Raw genomic sequence first — 19,116 nt, 5'->3', positions numbered from 1 at the left:
TGGCGCGGGGGGCGGGGTGTGGGGGGCTCCAGGGTGGCGGGGCGCAGTGTGGGGGGCGCGGGGGGCGCGGTGTGGCCCCGGCACGGACCCTGGCGGCCCCGGGGCAGCCCTCCCCCCGCCGTGTCGTGTCGTCGGCGGAGCCCACAGGCCCGCGCACTTGGGATGAGACGCCGGGGCCCCGCACACGGTTCCCGGTTTCGCATCGGGCCAGTCACGGACCGTGCCGTCGGCGGGGCTTTGCAGGCGGCGGAGCGCCCGCCGCACCTGTCTGTGCCGCCTCCGCGATTTCCTGCGCGTTGCGAGCATGTTTTCCTTTCTGGTTCGGGGGCGTGTGTGGCCTGCATCATTTCCTAGGCGGGGAAACGGAGAGTCGGCGGAGACCCAGCGCTAGGCTCTCCGCATCCGCGTGGCCGAGGCGCGCGCGGGGCGGGAGGCGGTCCAGCCCCGGGGCGCACGCAGCTCCATCTTCGGGGCGCAGCTCCATCCCGGGGGCGCACGCAGCTCCAGCCCCGCGGCACAGCTCCATCCCGGGGGCGCACGCAGGTCCACCCCCGCGGCACAGCTCCATCCCCGGGGCGCGGCTCCATCCCCGGGGCGCACGCAGGTCCACCCCTGCGGCACAGCTCCACCCCCGCGGCGCAGCTCCACCCTCGGGCGCCCGGCACTCTGCACAGCAGAGCGGAGCGGCACCCCGTCCGCTCCCGCGTCCGAGCCCGCGCGGCGGGGCCTGCGGCCATGCGGTCGCTGAACGCCACCGCGGCGCGGCTGGCGCGGCTGCTGCGGGACCACAACCTGACGCGGCAGCAGTTCATCGCGCGCTACGGGCTGCGGCCGCTGGTGCTCACGCCCGAGCTGCCCGCGCGCGCCAAGCTGGCGCTGGCGCTGGCCGGCGGGCTCATCTTCGCGCTCGCGCTCCTCGGCAACGCGCTGGTGGTCTACGTGGTGGCCCGCAGCAGGGCCATGCGCACCGTCACCAACATCTTCATCTGCAACCTGGCGCTCAGCGACCTGCTCATCGCCTTCTTCTGCATCCCCGTCACCACGCTCCAGAACATCTCGGACAACTGGCTGGGCGGTGAGTCCGCGGTTCGCCGCCTGCGCGCGGCCTTCCAGGGGACACCCCCCCCCCCCCCACACACACACGCAGTTTCTCGGAACTCCTGACTTTTCTCTTTCCAACAAAGGAGTCCGGCGCCGTGCTCAGAACTTCCTCACCTGCACTCATTCACACATAAGTTTTTATTTTTGACACTTGCGATTCAGTCCAGCATGCTTTTCTTTTTCTCTTTTTTTCTCCTTGTCTCTTAGGGACCCGGGTTAAGGAACCCCCTAGGAAAGGTCCAGGGCGGGCGGTGGGGAGCCGCGCTGCCCCCCAGTCATTTCAGCCTTCTTTTCCGTAACTACCGGGATTTTTTTTTTCTATTTTTATGTAAAAGTGAGATGAAGATATCTTAAGTAATAAACGCCTCAGCACCCACTCCCTCCCTCGACCTCCAGGCTCTCGCCCTGGGTGCCTGTGTAGCTTCCAGGGATTTGTAGTCCAAGCACATGTATGGATGTGCAACTTCTAAAAGACAGATATAATACATTTGGCGAAAAAATATACCTTGAACCTGTTCTTTTCAAAAACTGGATTCAGAGTCATGCAGAAAACTCATGCCCCCCTGACTGACAAAGAGGAGAGATTAATTTCTCCTCCCCCTCACGCGGGGAGCAGACATGGCAGGGAAGACATTTGGAGTTGTGGGGCTGGGAAAAAATAGGACTCTTCCCCCAGTGATCCAGAGACACAGCTGAAGAGCACGTCCCTGTCACCCACGGGTGCAGTGTGGTGTGTCTGTGCCAGGGCCAACCATGTCCCTTGGGGGGGGGAAGCATGGCTTGTACCCATGCTCTCGTGGATGGGTGTGCTGTTGGACCCACATCGATCCTTAGAAGGTGATTGGAAATGCAGAGACAACGTGGGAGAAATGGATTACGCCTTCACGCCCTGCCATTTCCACCCTTTTGACAAATCCTTTTCCTCTCGTGGAGAGTGTTTCTTTCATCCCGCCATTTAGTTTTTACCTTTCATTTACCTCCCTGTCATTATTTTTTCCCCATTAATTTGCACTGGCTGTGTTGTTGGTGTAACAGGATGTGAAAGTCCTTGACTTCCATGTCGATCACGTCAGCATTTCCCAGAACGCATAAGACATCAGGGGACAGAGCAGTGATTTGAAAGGGGCACAATGCAGAGAGCTGTGGACTGATGTGTGGGTGACGGACTCCCTCACGCGCTCTGATGACACCATTGTACTCGGGCGTCTTAAAGTTGCTCAGTGCGGCTCACCATGAAATCAATAGGAGTTATTTCCAAACGTTTGTGAAGACAGAGTTAGGAAGCACGGTTGTTTTGCTGGATGAGGATAGCTCCATATTTAAAGGAAAACATTATTAAGCAAAATGGGATCTTATCCTGGGACTCAAAAGACCTGGATTCCCACTTTGGCTCTGATACTTCAGCATGTCTAGACCTTGGTTTTTCAGTAAGATATTAGGGATTGTGGAAGCGTGGAAGCAGACTGACATGTGTAGCCTCTGGCCGGTTGGGACGGACGTTGGAGGAAGACCGCGTAGTGCGTGGTCTTTCCCGCTGAGGACTCAGGTGGGCAGTGTTCAAATGTCCTGTTTCCTTGCTTCCTAGTTCATGGAGGACATTATATTTTAGCTTCTAAATGCCGGAAAAGGGTAATATGTTGCTTATGTACTTTACGGGGTTAGTGTGAGACTAGAGTGTGTCCAAGTGCTTTGGAGGAAAAAAAATGATCCTTCCATGAAAATGTAGGCTATTCATTGTGCTAAAGAGTGTTTAATTGGAGGTGGGACCAGATGTATAGATTAAATCTTCTTATAAATCGAGTAGGCAGCACCAAAATGGAAAAATTCAGGGGCGAGGAGAGGTACTGGAGATAGTGAAGCAAAGGGAACCTGTACTTTATAGGACCGGATCATTGCACAACGGCCTTGATAAGTTAAGAAAAGAAAGTTCAAAGCAATGGCGTGTCAGCATTGAACGTTAATTTACAGCTTATTATTTCATGAAGCTATTGAGGCTCTTCCTCATGGCGAAGCATTCTGCCTTGGGAACACAAAAATGAATAAAGCTTGTCAAAGCTTTTGTGGGCCCCAGAGAGTAGGAAATACCCACAAATGGGTGAAAATAGGGCTTGGCAGAAGAGGAGCCACGTGTTGTGGGGGCACGGGAGAGTCAGGAAGGTCTCGCCACGTGAGGCTTTGTCGAGGCTATCCGGTGCACATGTGGGCGGTGGCGGGGAGCAAGACAGAGAGTCAGGTGAGTGGGGCTGCGGAGGGAAAAGTACATGGAAAGTGACCTAAAGCCTGAGCTACGAATGGCCCTCGAACTCCTTCCGGGGAGGCAGGGAACATAACCCGGCAGCTGGAAGACGGCCGGGCCAGGAGGCCCCGGGCGGGAGGGGGGCTGGGAGCCCCTGCCCGCGGGGCGTGCGCCCCGGACGTCGCCTCTGCTTCCATTGCTCTTACTGCTTTTATTTATTTTCCCAGAGACGCTGGGAATCCAGATTTCCATGAGGTGGGCATTTAATTCACATTTAAAAAGTAAAACGCTACTATTGGGTGAAAGACCACCTCTGTGCGGTTGGCCACAAATAATGCGTGGTCCTCACGTGTGACTTCTCTCCAAAGCCCCTCTCTCAAGCCCTAGACACCGCCGACATTGGAAGGGCTGGGAATGACCCTTTGACTTTTTTTTTTGGTGGTGGGGGGGGGCGGAGCTGGGCATCTCCCTTGCTAGGGACCAATAGCACCTGAGTCAGAGCCTGCGTTTTGATGAAGTCCTGAGGTGGGTCCCATGAAGGTCTGAGATGCACAACCTTCGCTAACGGTCCTCGGCCCTGGCTGCACAGAGACTGTCCTGAGAGGCTTCTACAAACCATCTGTGCCAGCCAGAGATGAGTGACCAGTCCAGACTAGTTCCACGTGACCCCGCGGGGCCACGCCCACTGACAGCCATGCGACCCCACGGGGCCACTCGCACTGACCGACAGAGTCCACCGTGCACATCTCCAGCCAGGTCCCCGTCCGGGGACATGACGCTGCTGGCTCGAAACAGGCGGTGGCGGGAGATCGACGCCATGGCAATGGGCGGCTGCAAAGTAGGCGGTTAGCGAACAGCCCCGAAGCCACGAGCCGGCAGCAGCCGAGGCCGCGCACTTCGCGCGGTTTGCACGGGACACGCCCTCGTCAGGAGACGCGGTGGCCCCTGGGCACCCAGGTGCTGCCCGCTGCGAGGTGGCTGCCAGAGGGTCGCCGTCGTGCACGTGCTGGCCCCCCGAGCGCCCGCGCCCTGGTCTAGCCGTGGACTCGCTTCCGCACTGCTGCCCGGAACCCCTTCCAATGCGGGGCCCGCAGGAATGGGGGTTCTTTCCCCCACGAATCCATGGCCTTTGCTTACGCTTTTCCTTTTATCACTAATGCAAGGACGGGGTCGTGTTGCCATAGCAACAGGAGTCGCAGGAGTCCCGCCTCCTCCCGCTCTCCCACGCATTTGGGGGGCTCCGGCGGGGGGTCCTGGCCCGGGGAGCTCGCCCCCTTCGCTGCAGCCTGCTCCGCCTCCTCGCATCGCCTCCTCGCCGGCTCTAAAGCTCCCTCCACACGCAGACAGGACCCGTGTTTATTTCCAGGTACCTTCGGGAGAGTCCGCTTCTGAACAGCACTCCGGTTTGCTTTCTTCTCAAGAATCCCATAACCTCCCCTTTTCCTTTTTTGTTCGTCTGCGTCTGTCTCCTTTTCTGCCCTCTGCCCTTGGGCGCGTCTCACGGTGGCTGGAGTTCGCGCGCCCAGGGCGCCCAGCGCGCGCAGCCGCGGCCTCTCTCCGCGGCTCACTCCTTCCCGCACCCGGCTGCGCCCAGGGCTCCCCTTTCTGCGCCGACAGGATTCTGAGATCAGGGTCGATCGTCATCGTGAGCTGCAGCCTCTAGGTCTGAAGACTGGACCCTCGCACGTGGGTCTCTGAGCAGACCCTCTGCCCAGGGTCTGCGCTATGACTAACGATGCTCCTCGCCGTCCTCATCCTCGTGGGCGGTGAGAGGCGGGGCCTTGTGGGATAGACCGGTTTCAGCCAGAGCGAGGACAAGTTGGGGAATTCAGGGTCCCGGAGCATGCGGTGGGGGGGGGACATTCTGAGCCTGGGTCCGCTCCAGCGGTGAGCAGGGTCGAGGACCTCAGAGGAGCGCACAGTGCTGGGTGCCCACTGCATCCTGCCGTGGGACGGGGTGGTCTCCCTGCGTGCACGCCGAGCTCTGTGGCTCCCTCTGCCATCCTGCCATGGGCAGTGAAAAGGATTTTCGGTGCTGTCTGGCAAAGAGACTAAAAGCCATTCCAAGAAAGGAGCAAATTCCAAAAACACCCTCAGTAACAGGGCGTCTCGGGTGTGCACAGGTCCACCTGAAGGTGACGGGCTCGCGTAAGCAAACATGAGCCGAGGCGAGCATTTCTCTTAGAGCAGCTCTCGGCCTGGGCGACGTCCGGAAATCACCTGGGGAGTTCTGGAAAGGAGGCCTGGCTCCTCCCTGCAGAGATTCGGATTTACTGGGTCTGAGTGTGAAACCACCTATCGGATTTTCACAAGTTCCCCAGCAGAAAAGATTATCCTTGCGGCCAAGGCTGAGGACCCCTGAGGCAGTGTGAGGGCCGACAGCGCCGAGGCTGGCGCTGTCACAAAGGCTACAAGAAAAAAATGGATGGACAGTTCTGGAATAACACAGTGCCTGCCGCACGTACCCGTGAACGATGGCGATAGCGTTTTTTTAAAATCGCCATTGGAAAATGCAGAAGTCGGCTGCATGAAACAGGGTCCAACACGGAACGCTGAGACAATTCTCCCATCGCGTGCGACCAAGTACAGCCTTCCCGAAGCCTTTAACCTGTCTGAAGTGTTTCAGGATGGATTTGAAAAGAAGTAAAACAATGATGGCATACAAAGAAAGAAGAAATTATTCCCTCGTGTGCAGCTCTAAGTGAGCATGCTCCACGCCGAGGCCTGGCGTGGGTGGGAGGCGGGGTCTAACCGTCATCCTGACTCCCTTCTCTCTTTTTAATAGAGAGGATTGGCACAAGTCTTTGCATGGAAAAAAAGGATTTTATGGCGAGGAAAGACCAAAGGGAGAGGGAAAGGAAAAGAAAGAGCACCCACTGTAAGAGCAGGAAAAATTTAGGTGAGTTTTCAGGGATTTCGAGCTGATACAGTGTGAAATGGGCTATTACAGGAAGTCGAACTGTGATTTGGTGGAAAGATCTGAATTCTTCGGGCCAGTTAAGAGCAGAGGGATCAGACTGGAACTTCTATTTTATGATTTCGTCAGTGGTTAGAAATTTTCACTTATACTTGTTATGATTCTCCCTTTCTGGGTCATGTCAGAAACTTTAGAGTTTCTGGGAAAATTTAAATGCAGTGAAATGAATATAAAATCAACAGTATTACGTGGCTTTCAAAAAGTCTTTGACCGGGAAGGATGAGAACTATTGGGGAAGAAGTCTCGTCAGAGCAGAGAAGTCACACGGCAGTGAGGCTGCTGCCCCCCAGTGGTGAATCGGCAGCAGGAAATACGGCGGAGACGCAAGTTTCACCTCATGCCGAATTTTAACACGAATTAGAAGCGCGTATCCAGTTCTTAGGATTGCTCACTGGATTTCGCTACGAGGCATAAACTATGTACGTATTTCCACCGATACCACCTTTTCACCTACACAATTTGAAAGTCTCTTTCAATACATGCATGAAAAAAAAATGCACGTTATTTTCAAAAAACCTCTTGTGAGACTGAGATGCATTGAATGCCTGGCATCGTTACAGGCCGGCGAACACCGTGTTTGACGTTGGGACAATGATTTAATTTCTCTTTGCTACAGTGTCTTCGTCTGTCAGCTTGGGAAAACCCCCGTGCACCTGGCGGGGCTGTTGAGACGGGTACTGGGTGGGGGGCCTGGCACTTGGTGAGACCCAGTGACGGGAAACTGCCGAGTATTAAAGGTCGGGTACATTCGTGGCAGGATGAGGATTTTAGAGTTTAAAAAAAAAATAAAGACTGTAATGACAATATTAGTTATGCCTCTGATACTTATGATATGCATCGACATAAAACGATAAGTAGTCATGACCAATCATGGGTTATGTTCGGTTAATGAAATCTAGAATAATTACCCTGAAAACATTTCCTCCTGTAATCAAACTAAGAAATTCGAACTATTTGTTTGTACTCGGAAAAGAGCGCTCGCTTTCGTTTACTTCGGAAGCCGTGGCACGTCCCTGAGGGAGGATCGGGTGGTCAGCATTTGTTGGGGGTGACAGGTTTTATAATTCTTTGCACGGCTCGTGTGTCTTTCTACCCCGACCCCCTTTCCTCCCCCAGCTGTAGACACAGTGTTGGCGCATCGGTACAAACACCAAGTCCTCCCACTGACCTGAGTCCCTTCTTGTGACATGGGGCCTCGAGGTCCCTCAGCTCCTTTGTGCGCTGTTCAGAGCGCCACCCGAGAGAATCTCGGCGCAGCGGTGACCTGGAAAGCTGCCCGTCAAACCACAGGGCCGCTTGGGGAGAATCATTCGCGGGCCACACAGAGACAGCAGCAGACATTCTCCCCGAATTTGGTGGGGACGCTGATATTTCCCGTAGCCCCGTGCCAAGAACTCTGTAAACGTTAAGGGTAAGTGGAGCTCCGTCCACAGTTCTCCATCCTACAGCGTCTGCTGCCTCCCCTGCAGATACACCCGCTGGGCGGCCCGACCCCAGGGCGAGAGTGGCGAAGGGCCTCTCAGCTCGCTCCTGAGTGTCGTGGTTTACCCGCCTTTGCCCTTCTGCAGCCCAGCTCGTCGGCGGCGTCACTTCCCACAGCTGGGGACGATGGCGGCGACCGCACTCCGCCCTCTGCCCCCTTCCAGCGTGCTCCACATTTCCAGGCCGCTCCTTCCGTAGCGAGGGGCAGCTCGTGCTGGGCAATGGCCCTGTGTCTGCCACAGAGTCCACCTGCATTTTCCTAACGCATTTACCAGTTCCTGTGCTGGTTGTCATGCCTTGTGTGTGTGTGTGTGCAGGGGGGGTGGGGGAATTCACACTTCACATGAAAACTCCGCAGACAGAGCAGTTCGTGACAATGTAATTGTTTCACAGTAGAGAGCAACATTTCAAGCACTTTACAAGCTAAATCCGCTTTACAGGGTTTTAGCTGCACTTAAGGAATGCTGCTGGGAGTTTAACTTGGCATTTTAAATAATGGAGACTAGGCCGCCAGAGCACATGTTCACACAGAATGTCTCATTTTCGTGAAAAAGTTACTGATGTTAAGTGGGAGATGTCTGGATTTAAGAAGATACTGACTTCCCGAATCAAGAGAAAGCTTCTCAGAAAAGAAGCGTTTGACAATAAGGAAAGGTTGTTAAAAGTGGAAACATGATTGCTGAAGTTGTAAATAAATTATAGGAGCTGAGAGATAATGACAAGAAAATCTCCACAATGTGAAACAAACAGGCAAAGAGAATTTTTAAAGGAAAAATACCTGTAAATAAAGATATAGACATAGGAGGATCGATCCAGGAATTACAACATCTGATTGATAGGAATCCACAAAACATGCACAAGGAAAAGCAGAGATCAAGGAGTCAGAGGTCCCCACAGTCGAAAGGCAAACACGAGGCTGAAGAGAGCGCGTGAGACGTGACGGCCACATCCTTGACATGTCTCCCTGATATATCGGAATTTCAATTGCAAAGAGATCAATAAAAGCTTACAAGCAGGAAACCAGGGCGCTCAGAAGGAAGCAGAAATCAGACTGACAGACTTTTCGCACCCAAACTGAACGCTAAAAGTCAATAATGCGAGGTCTTCAACATTCATAAAAAAGACGATATTGGATTTAAAGTCAAATTATATCCACTCTCAGATGTGCAAGAACTTACAGAGCTTCCTTTAAGCTCATCATTTTGAAGACGTTATTGAAAAAGATTCATGAAAAACGAGGGTGAAATACAAGAAGTAAGAGGCCATGAAATGAAAGAAACGGTGTAGCCAGAATCCACCGAAAATCGATATCAAGACGACAGCTACAGAGCGGTCCTTAAAAACACACCTGAACCCGCAGTCTCAGTAAGGAGAGTCGCCGTCTTCGACGACAAAGTCTTCGAAGAGCACGAGCTGGACCTGGGGCCAAGCGGCGAGCCCGCGAGGAGCGGAGGCGGGACGGCGAGAGCGGCGGCGGGGGTGCGGGACACGGCGGGGGGGTGGGGGGGGCGGACACGGCGGCGGGGGTGCGGGACACGGCGCGGGGGGGCGGCGGGGGTGCGGGACACGCGGGGGTGGAGGGGCGCGGGACACGGCGGCAGGGGTGGGGGGGGCGCGGGACACGGCGGGGGGGTGGCGCGCGGGGCCCGGCCGGCGCCTCCCTCTGCCCCGCTGCTCGAGGTGGCGTTGGCTGGACGGTCACACGCCGCGGGGCTGGACGGTCACACGCCGCGGGGCGACTGTCCTGGTCTCGGCGGAACAGGCGGGAGCCTGAGGGTCTGGGAGCCCCCCCCCCACCCCTCGGCTCCTTACACGGTTCGCATTTGCTCCCCACGGGGCGAGGGGATGGGAGGCGGGACTCAGGGTCTGGTAAACCCGAAACCCGGGGCGGAGCGCGGACCGCGCCTGACACGGACGGCCGCGCTGTCCGCGCGCTTCGGCTGGTCGGTTTCGGCCTTTTTCCCTGTTCGAATGCGAAGTTAAGTAATTCCGCGCGGGACCATCTCACGTTTCCAATCGGTGGGGATTATTTCTTTGTTGCGATTTGACAGGGAACCAGCGGGATTAAAGAGTGCGCCTTGCGCCCGGGGGACGCGCGCGCGGGCTCCGTGCAGGGCGCGGGCTCCGTCTTTGTTCTGTCCTCGCGGGCAGATGCCGCTCAGGGAAACAGCCCGTGCCTCTTTTCTCGATTGTTCTGCGTCCGCAGCGTCGCCATGGACGTAAAACTCCCAGGCGGAGGCTCGGGTACCAACCGCGACCGCGCGGAGGGGCGGGGGGGCCCCCGGCGCCCCGGTGCGTGACGCGCCTGTCTCCTCGCGCAGGGGCCTTCGCCTGCAAGATGGTGCCCTTCGTGCAGTCGGCCGCCGTCGTGACGGAGGTGCTCACCATGACCTGCATCGCCGTGGAGAGGCACCGCGGGCTCGTGCGCCCTTTCCGGAGGCGGTGGCAGTCCACGCCCCGCAGGGCCTGCGCCGTGCTGGGTAAGGCGCCGGGCGCGCGGGTTCTGCGCCGGGCTGGGGCGCGGTGGGATCCGAGGGGTTCGGTCCGCTCCCCGGCTCCCTCCGCCCTCAGCCCGTCTGTCCTTCGGGCCCTCCCCAGCCCTGGAAAACTCACTCAGACCCACCTCCTTGGCTTAAGTTTCCAGCTTTATTTCCAAATTTCAGCTCTTCTAAGACAGCCGTCAGTGGCGCTGCCGTAGAACTGTGAGTTAGGGAAGAGACCGCGGAGCCCAGGGGCCCTGGTCAGGGACGGTAGACTGCAACAGGGGGCGGGAAGGTGTGTTAGGGACGCGGAGGACGGAGGTGGCCCCGGCGGCGGGGACGCAGCGGCGGAGGGCCGCGGGCCCGGGGCACTGGGCAGGGCAGACGCCTCGCGGGACACACGCCACCCCACCCACGTCACAGTCCCACCCCAGGCCTTCCTGAGCCCCCCACCCCAGCTGCCCGGAGCCGTCCCCGCCAGCGAGTCCCGACGACCACGAACCTCATGACCCACGGCCAGCCCGAGCCGCGCCCCGGAGCCGAGCACAGCGCCCTGGAGCGCCGTCCACTCCTGCGAGGACGGCCGAGCCACCCAACGCCCTCCACGTGCCTGCCGCATGGTGGCCTGCGTCCCCGCCCAGCGGTCGGGGGCTCGGAAGCCACCGATGCGGCAGCTGCAGCCGGCGATGCCCCTCGCGCCTCCCGCGAGCGCAGGGAGCGGCCGCCTCTGCTGTCAGGGCTCGGCCAGCGTGGTTCGGCAGGAGGGCGCGCGGGACGCCCGAGGCTCCGCCACGCCGAACGCGTCCGAGGGCGTTTGCGGTGAAGGAGGCGCCGGCTGGGGAGCACCTGTCAGTTCCAGACCCCCGTCCCGTCCTTCCTGCAAAGAATCCTAAGACCTCCTGGCCGTCAGGAACGGCCCCCTTCGCCCGCAGGACGCCTGGGAACGGGTGTGGGAAGATGGCAGAGGGCGCCCCGCGCCCGGAGGCTCCGCGGGCAACGGGCGGCCACGGCGGGACCCACCCGGACGAGTCCCAGGACACGGGAAGGGTCCCAAGTCGAGGAGACGTCGCTCGCCGGGGCTCTGGCGCACGGTGCCTGTCGCCGGGCTCAAGCTCTGGGACATCAGCAGCCAGTTGCTGTCTGTCACACCCAGCACGCCCTCCCGGCCGAGGCTGCCTGTCCCCGCGCCCCGGCCCACTCAACCCAGCTCCTCGAAGAGTTCCACTAAGGCCCGGGGAAACCACGGGCCCTAAGACAGCGCAAGGTCACGATGGGGCCAGAGCGGATGCCCGCGGCAACGTGCAGGCAGAGAGTCATGTGTGCCCCGGACCCGCCCCGACCTGCGGGCTCGGGACGCCGCCGACAGGCGCTGCCCGTTCACGCGATCCCTTATCACAAACCCCGATGGGCCCGAGTCTCAGCCCCCCGAAACCCGAGGCCACACGCTGTTCTCTTACGATTTCACTCCACACAGAAAGGACAGGCGGAGGCGGAGCTGGGAATTTCCCCTCGAAGTCCGAGTCGGGCTCTGGGTTCGGGCCTCGTCCTCGGCTGTTAGGATTCTCTTCGGTTCCTCGCTAAGGGCACATTGTTAAAGCGATTCCCTCAACGAGCTTTCTGGTTTCTGACGCGCTTGTTTTGCAACTAAAATAATGCCCGTGTTATGATGGTTAAGATAAACGTACCTTTGATTTTAAGAAGAAACTCTAGAGGGTGATCTAGGTCACACTTATTGATCCATTCGATGAACACTTTTTTTTTTGCAGATCGAGTACCTACTTAGGGCCAGGAATTTCCCTGGGAAAAGTCGAGGGGTCGGTTTTCCCTGGAAGGGGTGGGCGCCCCCACGGCTTTCCCGGAGGTGCCTTCTGGGTCAAATCCTGGAAACGAGTCCACAGACGGACGGTGGGGGCGGCAGGGGGGGATGCGCATCGCTCAGCTGACTGGTGTTCTGCTGGTTTTGACACTTCCGCAGGTGTGGTCTGGCTGGTGGCGGTCGTCGTGGGGTCCCCCATGTGGCACGTGCAACGACTCGAGGTAGGCTCGGGGCCAGCGTGACAGTCCTGTTGCTGAAAAGTCTCCCACCCCAGCTCGATTACGGGTCTCCTTCCTGCTAGCGGATGGCAGCGGATCTGCGTGATCGCGGTTATTTCACCGGAGGTTTTCCAAGTGGAATCAAATGGTTTGTTTTGGGATTTCCCCCTCTGGTCACCTCACCCTTCCCTGGTCTCCTATTGGTAAAACCCGAATGACCACGATACAGTTCGCCAGAGCCACGAGCTCCATTTATCCCGTTACATTGTAAGAATCCAGTGCTTGCTGCAAAATGTCCTTTTAAGTCACGTTAAAAAATGCATAACGAGTGTCTCCTTAGTAGGCGACCCTCCTTGGCAAGCCCTTTCTTTCCTGCTCCTCTTCAGAGACAAATGACGATTTGAAGTGGGCACGGGGGAGGGGCCATCTCTTACCCAACCTCTCCCTTCCCCCACACTGATTCACAGTGAGGGTGGGCGCCATGCTGGCGCGGGGGGCCCGGGCCGCTCAGCGGGGCGGACGGTCGTGCGTCCTCCTCGGCCTGGCAGAGACAGTGGTCTCTGCAGGGACAGGAGCACACGCCCCGCAATCATTTTTAACCCTGCGTCTATCCGCTTGTACCTTTTTAAGTTGACGCGGGCAAATGTGGAACCCTACCGGGCGGGCAAGGCCCGGCGGCCAGGATTTCAGACGAGCCCAGGGTGCTTTACGACGTGGCTTGCTTTTTGATGTCACTGGCATGCTGAACGGGCCGGATGCCACGGGCCGGCACAGAGACCGTTCTATCCTTCGCTGCCCATTAAATGCCATCGAGGGCTTCCCAGTGCCCTGATGCAAAGCCACGGAGGAAGCCTTGCGTGGGCCCCATGACCCTCCCAGTCATCCAGACGATTGAACTCCGGGACTTTCCGTGACAAGAGCAGTCACGAAAGCGTCTGGTCCAGTGTCACATCACATAAGTCTGTGTTCTCAGTCGATTTCAGACGCTTCCCTTCACCCAGGAGAGGGAGTATGGCCCCCTTCTCTGCTTCTTCACTCTGCCCCTGTCGGGCAGAGGACCGGGCAGGCGTCTCCTGGCCTCAGCGTCCTCTGTGTGCGACTGTTGCCGGAGACTCTTTACGGGTTTTCACGAGCTGACACCCCCGAGCTCCCGCAGGCGGCTCGCGAAGACCTTTCGGCTCCTAGACACAGCCCCGCCACCGGCCGCCTTCTCTCGGGGGTCCCTGTCTCCAGCAGGAACCCGTACTGAGTGAGCCCTTTTGGAAACGACCCAGCCCCCTTCCCATTTGTGGGGTCCATTTTGGGCCCACAGGACACAAGGAGATTTGTCCATTTTTTTAAAAAAATAAAATGATGTTACCATATGCTCTAAATATATTTCAAGTACATAATTCATTTCATTTGTAGAAAATGCATATAACCTAATTAGCAAAGCCAGTCCTGTCAGATCGGCCAAATCGAACCGGCTTTCTGTCAGGACGAAGCGTGACTTCATTTTTCAAATCAAATAAATGTATTTACGTGCAGCCCAAGGCCAGCTCCCCACTCCCGAGTTCTGTCAGAGAGGGGCGTGGGAGCATGCCCACGGCCGCGCCTCCCTCCCGCCTGGGCGAAGTGGCCCCGGCGGCTCGTGCGGCCCCACCCCCGTCCTCCGTGCTCTGCGCGCGCTGGGCTTCGCCTCGCGGGAGCGACGGAGTCGACAGGTCTCGGGGTGGCGGCAGCAGGGTGGCTGGCTCAGAACCGTCGGCACACTTCCGCCCCTCCCCCACGTGCACAGTGCGGAGTCCAGGCACCTGTCACAGGCCCTTTGTTCCCATGCCGAGCTGCGCCCCGAACGGAGACACGTTTCACGTCGGGAAAAGCACAAGGCCTCGTCTGCGTTTATGGGGCCTTGATCCGGGTGGCTCCCGTGATGTCGGTCCCTTGAACCCAGTTTTGTTTTGTTTTGTTTTTTCATTTTTCTTTCAGGCTTCCCATAGCGAGAGTTGGGTTGGGCGAGCAGTAGGACGCATGTAGATTGGGAGAAGGGTGATGTCGAGGCCGGAACCGGGGATGTGGGCCCAGGCGTGACACGTCCTCCATTCCCTCACGCGGCGGAAGTTCTGACGCTGGTTTTCACAGAGCCGCCTGAGCGCGCGCTCAGTCTTGGCTGTCCCCAGGACGGCGCGTCTGTTTGGAGATGGCTGGTCCAGGCTCGCGCTTTGGGATGTGTCAATGTGTGGCCCGCACGGTTCCTGGCCCTGGCGGCCTCTGTCTACGGGAAGTCAGACGGACTTTAATATTCTGCCCGCAGGGTCTTTGGATCTTGAAATCGTTATTTACTGAGCATTTTCATTCCTAGTCGTATCTATCAGTAACACCTAGATCGGAAGTGAAGTTTCCTTTCTCCAGTGAGTATACCAAAAAGCTTTCTCCCCTCATTCAATTGGAACTGAAGATTGGTGAGAATGTTTGCTGGGAATGAAGGTGGAAGTATGTCTAAGAGCTAAGTATTCTTCATCTGGAAGCTACGGTGTGACTAAAATGACAATAGTTTTTATTAATTCTCCAATTTTTATTCCTATTATCTAGAGAAATGACTTTTGAATATCCTTTGAATGTTTAGTTTGTCCCTTATTTGCATTTGCTGTTTTATTCATAGTTATTAATCATAGTTGAACTCTTGAGTCTGGCAGAAATAGTACTAATAGATATTGCATGTCTGCAAAATCTATACCTCAAAGGCTTATAACTGAACCTGAGTGTCCATAGATGAGCGATAGTTCGAGCTCCGATGTCTCATTCAGCTCAGGATGGTGCCTTTCCCGGGGCTCTGCAGGCGGCGAATGGCACCGGCACGTGCAGCCCCTTGGCGCTGAGCAACTGCGAGAGCTCCGATGCTGTGTCGAAAGTGTCTCCACGACTGAGGGAGCAACACAATGTAACACTAAGCCAGCTGGCAGGAGTGCGAACCTCACGTTCAGACGCGCGTGGGCCATTGACGCGCGCTCGCTCGCGCCCGGCTGCGAACTTACGACCCTAGGGTGGGAGGTTAGGGTAGGAAGTGGGCAGGCCGTGGACCCCGAGTCCGTTGAAGAGAGAAAAGAAAGCACGACGCTCTTAAGGATTTAAGCAGCGCGGGGGGGCGGGGGAGCCACACTGCACAGCAGAAGAACACTCGGCCCTGCACGCCCCCGGGAGCAGGCCGACGCGCCAGGGCCCGAGCCACGCTGCCGCTCGACGCCCACGCCTGGCCCTGCTGACCGACTCGTTCTTGCGTTGCAGATCAAGTACGACTTCTTATACGAGAAGGAGCACGTCTGCTGCCTGGAGGAGTGGGCCAGCCCTGCGCAGCAGAGAGGCTACACCACCTTCATCCTGCTCGGCCTCTTCCTCCTGCCGCTGCTGGTCATGGTCGGCCTGTACAGTCACGTCGGCTACGAGCTCTGGATCCACAAACGAGTGGGGGACAGCTCGGTGCTTCGGGCCCTTCACGGGAAGGAGATGTCGAAAATCGCCAGGTCGGTTCGGTGAGATCGTCGCTCAGAAGGGTTTTAACTGGTTGTGCTGGAAGGGACGGTCCCCAGAGATCGCAGGGTTCCCGGGGGGATTCGGTCAGAGTGTCGTGTGTCATCCATGTGTAGGGCAGGTCTTTGAACTTCTGAGATTTTGCATGTGGCGGAGAGAAAGGGCAAGGTCGCCAGCGTCCAAATTAAGGGGGAAGCCACTGTCACAGAGAGAAACCTACCTGGAATTCAGAGGGTGCGGTACGTCCATCCACATCTCGTTTGGGGATGCTCGGAAGGGCTGGGCGCACTCACCGGCCAACCGCGCGGGCAGGTCCCTTCACCCGCACGGCTCCGGCCGTCCTCAGCGTACCCCGGAGCACCCCGACACCGGTCCGTGCTCCCCGCCACCCGAGGACGATGCTAGCACACGTCAGATGACACTTAAGATGAACCTTTGGAAACCAGGGCATGCTATTTGCTTTAAATGACTAATTATTGATATATTTTATTCTCATCTAAGCGTTTTTGCTTTCTGGATCATACTCATGAGTAGAAAATGTAAAACACAATTTACCGCTATGGTACCTGTAGTTCGTATGGTTTATTTTATAATCTGCCTCTAATGGCTATTAAAAGTAAAACCCGGCCTCTAGAGGTTTGATGAGATTTTGCCATTTATTCAAGTGCGCAGTGACCTCTAGTGCCCAGTTTGTATATTTACAAAATCCCCCCTGTCGATGCACAGCACCCGGAAACTTCCTGCTGACTCAGCCTTCCCACTTCCTCAGAAGGAAGGGCCGCCACGTTGAAATGTGGACTAACAATATGACTTCTAATAAATGTGAAGCACCATGCAGACATGCAGACTCCTTGCAGAGGTGAACCGCCTTCACCCGAGTAATAGAGAGAACAAGTTCGAAACCCTGGTTAATCATGGCATTTAGATATAACATAGGGTTACCTTTTAATTATATCCTTAGGGCTTCCCATATTTCGTAAACGTTGATATTTTCCATCACGAGCATGAGTGCTCTTCAGTATAAAATGACTAAGAGCTCACACGCTGACGGGAGACCACCTGCGTCTCATCTGAACCAGCGCTCGTCAGCGTAGATCCCTTACGAGCCGCCAGACTTTGCAAGTTACTTAACCCTCTCCCAGCCTCAGTTTCTGCATCTGACCAATGGCTTGTTGGGAAGGCGAAAGGCGCAATCCATGCGCGGCAGTCGGCAGAGCGCGCGACCCATGGTGAGCGCACCTCACGAGGATGCTCGTGACATAGGGACGAGGGTAACGGCAGAGGACGTGGTGATAAACGGCCGCATTTAGCCGTGGACTTCCTTAATATTTGAAGAAGCGCGGTCGCGCGGTCCGGGCTCGAGCTTTGTTGAGTCGCTTTGCTCTCGGTTTGTGACGTTTGCCGAGGAGAACTGCACTGACACAACGCGTCCTTGTGAGTCCAGGAAGAAGCAGCGAGCCGTCGTCATGATGGTGACCGTGGTGGCCCTCTTCGCGGTATGCTGGGCACCCTTCCACATCGTGTTCATGATGCTGGAATACAGTGAGTGCTTGTCTTTCTCGTTTGACGGAAGCGCCCGTTGATCTCCTGAGAGACTGCGCAATGAATCGTTGACATTGTTGCCAGTCCCCTGGGTCATCACACATCAAGTAGTAGGCTTCTCTTATGTTTTCGAGATTATTACGTGGCAATTACGTAGGACTATGACCAAGTGTTTTAATAATTACAGAAGCCCACGAAAAGCTTCTGAGAGTCTTCTTCCATGCCATGCCTTCTTAAGTTCTGTTCCCCTCGAGCCACTTAAATACTGGGAGCCCTGGCCTAAACCACAGGAACGTCACACCATGTGGGATTTCGGGCGGCCCCTTGGTGAATTCTAATTATCCGAGATGTCGCGTGGTTCTCTGATGGGTTTCTAAAACACAAGTGGACGTATGAAGAGTCACTACTGCTTCCAGTTTATGTGACACTTGGGGTCAAGCTGAAATGGAGTGAGCCCCCCAATGTGTGCTGGGCACCCGGCTATGCTTGTGGGCCTCTAAGAACAGAGACCCATCGCACAGTCGTTTTTCTTCAGACGTCGAGGGCTAGCCCCAATGTGGTCTCGAGGATTTTTCACACTTTTACTCACTTGTCCAAGTGTGTTTGGTAAAGATAGATGACCAACAGAAATTTTATTTTATGCTCATTAAAACGATGATGCATTTTCAAGTATTTCTTTTTTGTTTCAGGCAATTTTGAGAAGGAACATGATGATGTCACAATCAAGATGATTTTTGCCATAGTGCAGATAATTGGGTTTTCCAATTCCATCTGCAATCCCATTGTGTATGCATTTCTGAATGAAAACTTCAAAAAAAACTTTTTATCTGCAGTCTGTTATTGCATAGTAAAAGAACCCTTCTTTCCGGCACGGAGGCGTAGAAATTTGGGAATGACCGTGATGCAGAGGAGAGCGGTGATTTGCTGGACAGAGAACCCGGTGGGGGCGGCCAAGGGCGAGGCATTCGGCGACGGTAACATCGAAGTCAGACTGTGTGAGCAGCCGGAGGAGGAAAGACGCCTCAAATGACAGCCCTCCCCGCGTCGTCCTGAACCTCGGAGAACCCTGCGTTAGGCTGTGGGCGTTAATTATCATAGTGTCTTCATAATTCATGCCATTCATATCTTGATCTGAAGAGAAAATGATTCTGAGCAAAGGTCAAAGACCTTTTTCATCATTTCGTTGAATGATGAAAAGAAGGAACCTTAAATTGTTCTTCCATAAAAATGACATTATACACGAAAATACAATTTCAAAAAATTAGTGAACCATCCTTGTAGATTATAAAAGCGAGTTTAAAAAAATCTTTTACAGAAATAAAGTATCTTGTTAGTAGCTTTCCCCCTAGGCAGTCAATGTAATGTGGCCTCTGTGTTGTTATGTCCAACAAGAAAATAACTTTAAAATTATATCTTCTCTCTTGAGTGTGTGTAGCAGCTGAGTGCCGTCATGTAATTTCTAGAGCCCGGCTGAAGCTCGGCGATAACGTCTCTTGCAGACGAGGTCTGTCCGATCATTAAGAAGAAGATGGAGAAGCAACAAAATGACCGATGCATGAGATTTAGAGGCAGACGCCTAGGCTCAAGCAGTCACAGCGCTGTCACAACTGGCAAGTCGCTGAGCCTCTCCAAGCACCCCTCCCCCGGGTTCCTCGCCGCGGGTAGTCACGGCCAGAACAGGGGCGGGGAGCAGCAAAGGCCCCTTGCTCCGACGCCCCCCGGGTCCCCAAGCTTGGTCGCCGCCCCTCAGGTCTCCG

The 19,116-nt window shown here is 56.0% G+C and overlaps 1 protein-coding gene across 1 annotated transcript; it reads left to right on the top strand.

The window, feature by feature from the left end:
• Window positions 1-735: 735 nt before the first annotated feature.
• Window positions 736-18,776, top strand: QRFPR (pyroglutamylated RFamide peptide receptor). Its single transcript, XM_016144803.2, has 6 exons — window positions 736-1,075; window positions 10,118-10,276; window positions 12,252-12,313; window positions 15,575-15,810; window positions 17,262-17,359; window positions 18,049-18,776. The coding sequence occupies exons 1-6, from the start codon at window positions 736-738 to the stop codon at window positions 18,387-18,389; spliced, it is 1,236 nt and encodes a 411-aa protein (XP_016000289.2). The 3' UTR covers window positions 18,390-18,776.
• Window positions 18,777-19,116: the final 340 nt, after the last annotated feature.

This window comes from Rousettus aegyptiacus, unplaced genomic scaffold, assembly GCF_014176215.1.
Source record: "Rousettus aegyptiacus isolate mRouAeg1 unplaced genomic scaffold, mRouAeg1.p scaffold_m13_p_16, whole genome shotgun sequence".
Taxonomy (NCBI): domain Eukaryota; kingdom Metazoa; phylum Chordata; class Mammalia; order Chiroptera; family Pteropodidae; genus Rousettus; species Rousettus aegyptiacus.
The sequence above is the reverse complement of the archived record's forward strand: the minus strand, read 5'-3'. Positions and strand labels throughout refer to the sequence as shown.

Coding starts and splice junctions, on each gene's coding strand:
- QRFPR (XM_016144803.2), top strand. CDS start 736: ATGCGGTCGCTGAACGCCACCGCGGCGCGGCTGGCGCGGCTGCTGCGG. Junction 1,076..10,117: donor CTCGGACAACTGGCTGGGCG/GTGAGTCCGCGG, acceptor CTCCTCGCGCAG/GGGCCTTCGCCTGCAAGATG. Junction 17,360..18,048: donor GTTCATGATGCTGGAATACA/GTGAGTGCTTGT, acceptor TTTTTGTTTCAG/GCAATTTTGAGAAGGAACAT.